General features: G+C 52.1%; 1 protein-coding gene across 2 annotated transcripts; it reads left to right on the top strand.

Annotated features, from left to right (window-relative positions):
• The first annotated feature begins 664 nt into the window (after positions 1–664).
• LOC123168847 (chaperone protein DnaJ) lies at positions 665–2,520 on the top strand. Of its 2 annotated transcripts, XM_044586708.1 has the most exons (5): positions 665–1,065; positions 1,158–1,251; positions 1,431–1,510; positions 1,596–1,658; positions 1,777–2,520. In XM_044586708.1, exons 1-5 carry the CDS (start codon positions 952–954, stop codon positions 2,158–2,160), a joined length of 735 nt encoding a protein of 244 aa, XP_044442643.1. In that variant the 5' UTR covers positions 665–951; the 3' UTR covers positions 2,161–2,520. The 2 variants fall into 2 exon arrangements, with proteins under 2 accessions (XP_044442643.1, XP_044442642.1); XM_044586707.1 differs by lacking the exon at positions 665–1,065 and having other exon boundaries at positions 1,158–1,510.
• The last annotated feature ends 2,238 nt before the right edge of the window (positions 2,521–4,758 follow it).

Below are 4,758 nucleotides of genomic sequence, written 5' to 3' on the forward strand. Positions count from 1 at the left end.
GTCGACCCTCCTTGACAAGTAAACATAAAGGTCACGGGAACAAACCAAGCAAAGTTCTTCGAGGAACCCCAAAACAAACTTTGCGTATACCAAAGGCGAACATGAAGGGTTTTGACTCGGTTGTAATGCTCATTTGTTGACACTTATGGAAACATCAAAACGGATTGGTGTTTGGTCCGTCAAGGGTAAGCTTGATAGTGGCCATCTTCACTAGCCAAATCTTCGATGAGCTTAGGTCCTGGGTTAGAGCGGGTGCACATGAAGTTAGCATATTCTGTGAGTAGTCGAGTTGTGTTTTAGGATTGGAGCGTGCTAGGCCGGCTGGCGCTTGTGTGTGCTGCTTATGCCTTGCTGTAATCTCTCTCTTGTATGTATTTTTTACTTTTTATAAAGCTAAGGTACACGATTGCGTACTTCAAAAAAATGGTGGAGTGCCTTTTCCTCGCTCGTGGATGAACGGTATACTCCAACCTAGTCACCGTTCCGTTCCTCATCTGGGTTGTGTCAATCTGCGGTATCTTTCTACTTTGGTACGCATACGAAGCATCCCGTTGCAGTTTTTCCATAAAGCGGAAATTCCCGCCCCATTTTTTTTAACGAAATAAAAGCCAGTCAGCCGGCCGTCGGTCTCACCACCCTCTCAACGCTTCTGGAGGCTTCCGGCGGCGGGTGGAGACCCCACCACTCCACGAGACTACCACACGCTTCTCTTCTGGTACGTTCTACCCACGCAACTTGCTGCCAAGGCAGAGTACAGAAAGAGAGTTACAGACAGACACCGGCCGGCCCACCTCGTCCGCTCGTGAACGTTCGTTCCTTCGTACGCCACCTTACGCTCCTGCTCTCCGCTTCGCCTTCGCGCGCCTCCGGCCAGCTAGCTGCCGACAACGCCCCGGCGAGTCGGCGACAAGCTCGACAGCGACCGTACGTGAAGAAGGTGGTACCGGCGGCATGGTCGACCACCGGCAACTGGGTGTCGCCGACGCCGACCTCTACGCCGTCCTGGGGCTCAAGAAGGAGTGCTCCGACGCCGACCTCAGGCTCGCCTACCGGAGGCTCGCCATGGTGAGTCCAAGTCGCGTATCTGGACTAATCCGAGTTGATGTGCCGTGAATCTGTCTGTAATCAGATCATTCTCTTCGATCTTGTTGTGGCAGACATGGCATCCGGACCGGTGCTCCGCGTCCGGCAGCTCGGCGCGCGTCCAGGAGGCCAAGGAGCGGTTCCAGGAGATCCAGAGCGCATACTCCGGTCACGATTTCTCCATTTCACTATCTTCTTCTGTTCTACGTGCTTTCATTCAGAAGCACAACTAAAAGTTATCTCCATGGCGAATAAGCAGATCTTTCTGCTGCTGCCGCCTACCTGCGTGTGTAAAACTCATATGCCGCGTACGGGGCCTCCTCTGTTTCCAATGTTGTGCCACGCAGTGCTCTCCGACTCCGGCAAGCGGCTCCTCTACGACGTCGGCGTCTATGACAGCGACGACGACCGCCTCGACGAGCAACATGTGCTCTACCGTGCCCCTGATTAATCATGTTCCGTTGTGATCGAGCCAATTCGGTTATTTACCGGACCTCTATCTATGGTTGCAGGTGTCGGGGATGGGCGGCTTCTTCGGGGAGATGGCCGAGATGATGAGCCAGGCAACGCCAACCGTAAGCAAGCCAGTCCTCCTGAAGCGCTGATCACGTTCTGAAATTGCGGCGTGCATTGCAAGCTCAGATCTGTGGCTTGTGTGGATATTATTGATGACGTGACGTGATGACTTTGCAGGATAGCTTCGAGGAGCTGCAGCAGCTGTTCGTGGACATGTTCCAGGCCGACCTCGTCGCCGGCGGGTTCGGCGGTGCGCCACCTATGGGCCGCCGGGTCCAGGCCCCGGCTCCGAGTCCATCCTGTACCTCTGGACCTACGTCTGCGCAGGCACGGCCGTCCTGTAACAAGGGTGTGAACAAGCGGTGTTCATCGGCGATGGGCTCTGGGACGCCGCCAAGGGCCTGTCGCCCAGGGTCCGCCTCCGGCCCCGGCCTTGACTCCAAGGGAAGTGATGGGAGGCGAGGGGAGGAAGGGCCATGGACGACGACGCAGGAAGACGCGAGCATCGGCGGCAGGAAGAAGAAACAGAGGCTGTCGACGGGCCACGGCGTGTCGTCCTAGGAGGAAGCAAGGGATGCGCGGCGCGGCCGGGGCGGCGTTGATGCGCGCCGCCCGTGCTCTCTGCAGATCTGACTGAGGGTCAGCAAGTTTTGGAAGATAATGCGCAAACTTTTAAATTAGTTTCTTCGTTTATTCTCTTAGATTGATTCTCTTGGGGTAGCACTGGTAGCTACTCCCTCCGTTCGGAATTACTTGTCGCAGAAATAGATGTATCTAGACATATTTTAATTCTAGATACATCCATTTCCGAGACAAGTAATTCCGAACGAACAGAGTAAGTTCTAATGTTAGACATCTTCAATAGATGATTTAGATGTAAAAATAAGGAAAACGATTGCGCGCTCAGTCGGCTGATGATCATCACGCGTCCATCACCTCTATTGCGTGTCACGCGCCCTCAGTTTAAAGGCAAGTGCATGCGTCCTCTGTATAAAGGCAAGTGCAAGCGTGTTATTGCAAATCTTGACAGCGAACGACTATTGTGATGCTCCTCTTGCAAAAAATAATCCACAACAAGATGGGGCTTTGTTTTGTAGAAATATAATCAATAATCCACAAAAAGACGGTTGTTGCAGAAAAATTCTAAAAAAACTGTAGAAAGATGTTTGTTGCAAAAATAACTGTAACAAGATGTCTTCCGTAAGAAATTTTCACAACAAAGCTGTTGTAATGGTGGATAGTAACGCTCGGCTGACATATCTTTTTAAAAAAGATCAGCCCGTAGCGCGCACCTAAAAATAAGTAATGTTTGCATCTTCATGGCCTCAAAACCCCTCTTCAACACATGATGTAATGTAAAAAAAAATCGCCTCTCGAAGATGTTAAAAAAAATCGCCTCTCGAAGATGTAAAAAACGACACCATGAGTTGCAAATTTGTATCTCCAACTATGGAAGATGTAAAAACCTGTCCGCGAGTCAACTACCCAATTTATTTCATTTCCTATCTGCCTGGCCGCCATGCGTCGCCGCCCTGCCCGGCCCACAATGTCACGCCGCCGCCTGATCCCGGCGCTCCATCGGCCGCGCCACCGGCTCCACCGCTGTTGCGCCCCCGCCCTCCACCAAATCGGCGCTCACAGCCGCCGCACATCCTCTTTCGCCCGTCGCTGTCAACCGATTTCGGCCAACTCCGACCCCATCCCTACCCATTTCAGTCTATCGTTGGCCATCCCCGCCGCCCGAATTCGGCCAATGGTCGCGCTAGAGCATAGGAGCGGCCGCGAGTAGAGGAGGCTGCCGGACGCGCGTGGCGGTCACGCGCTCATGGCCGCGCTGCTCAACCTCGACGTCGACCCGGGACATGACCCGGCCGATGGTGTCCACGAAGGAGGAGATGACGAGGAGTAGCTGGGGCAGAGGAGGAGCGGCAGCAGCTGCTAGCAGTGTGCAACAGAGGAGGAGGTGAGAAGGAGCAGCAACTCGATTTAATCGGCAGCCGGCGGCGCGTGAGAATCTGGCCGTCGGCGTGCGAGAGCATTGACCATTTTGATCGGTGGTTCAGTTTCGACAGTAGGTTCAATATCAACGGTAGGTTTAGTTCACATCACTAATTATACATCATCTATTGGAGTTGCTCTTTTACATCTTCATTTTGTATCATCTGTTGGAGTTGTCTCTCTTTTAGAGATGCAAAAGGCACTTTTAGAAGATGTAAAGTTTTACATCTCCTTTACATCTTCAAATTTTCATCTTCTATTGGAGATGCTCTTAGTGCCACTTTTGTTTGTTATATGGCCAGCATGAGTCTTGCACTTTTTTTCAAGTCTTGCTATGATGTCACTCAACTAAGATTTGGTTAAGTCTCAGTCAATGCTATATTCATAAGATCTCACATTAAGATTCGTGCTACTTTTTCTTTTTCCTTTCTTACATGTTATCTCACTTGTCGACTGAGATATAACTACACCCTTGGCAGGGGGTGCTAGGCGCCATTTACTCGGTCGCATGCCAAGTGCCGGATGAGTTGTCTCCCAACCATTAGATTTGATTCCTCTTCATCCCCAACCCCACATCCTTTTCTTCTTCCCTCAAATCACAATGACGCTCGCAGGGGAGAGAAGCAAGGTCATCACGGCCAGCGCGCCTCCCATTCGGGTGCTCCTCCGAGAGACACAACAAGTGCATTCGTCAGTGTTGTCGGCCCCGGCAGCACCATCGTGTAGCCTCTTCTTGTTTGCCGCCTACGATTGCAACACGGGGGTTGTTGTTCGTGCTTGCACACCAGGCCATTGTAGCACTCCCGTCGTTCCAGCAAGTCTTCGCTCCCATACTCACCGTTGTCGCCCCGTCCCGTGGACAATTGCAGCTTTCCCCTGTGGACTGCCACCAATAATGGCCATGGAAAAGTGGTGGTAGCAGAAATCCTCGGTCGTAGCAAAATCTTATGACGATTACAAAAAAAATCATCCTTGCCATCGACATCGGTTCCAACATCGGTGGTACTGGAAGCATCCGCGGCAACCAGTTCCAGCACCCGCGGTAGCCAATTCCAGCATCGATACTAATGGCAGCAACTTTTTTTATGGACGCGTCACCGGGGGTTGTCGATGCCAGCATCTGCTGCAGTCGGTTCTAACACCCATTGTGTCCGCTTCTGG

Source organism: Triticum aestivum, chromosome 7D (assembly GCF_018294505.1).
Source record: "Triticum aestivum cultivar Chinese Spring chromosome 7D, IWGSC CS RefSeq v2.1, whole genome shotgun sequence".
Lineage (NCBI taxonomy): Eukaryota > Viridiplantae > Streptophyta > Magnoliopsida > Poales > Poaceae > Triticum > Triticum aestivum.

Bases quoted from the DNA above. Each gene is read 5' to 3' on its own strand.
- LOC123168847 (XM_044586707.1), top strand. From the start codon at position 1,160: ATGGCATCCGGACCGGTGCTCCGCGTCCGGCAGCTCGGCGCGCGTCCA. The intron at 1,511-1,595 runs GTGCTCTACCGT...CTATGGTTGCAG, and splicing joins ACCGCCTCGACGAGCAACAT to GTGTCGGGGATGGGCGGCTT. The intron at 1,659-1,776 runs GTAAGCAAGCCA...ATGACTTTGCAG, and splicing joins TGAGCCAGGCAACGCCAACC to GATAGCTTCGAGGAGCTGCA.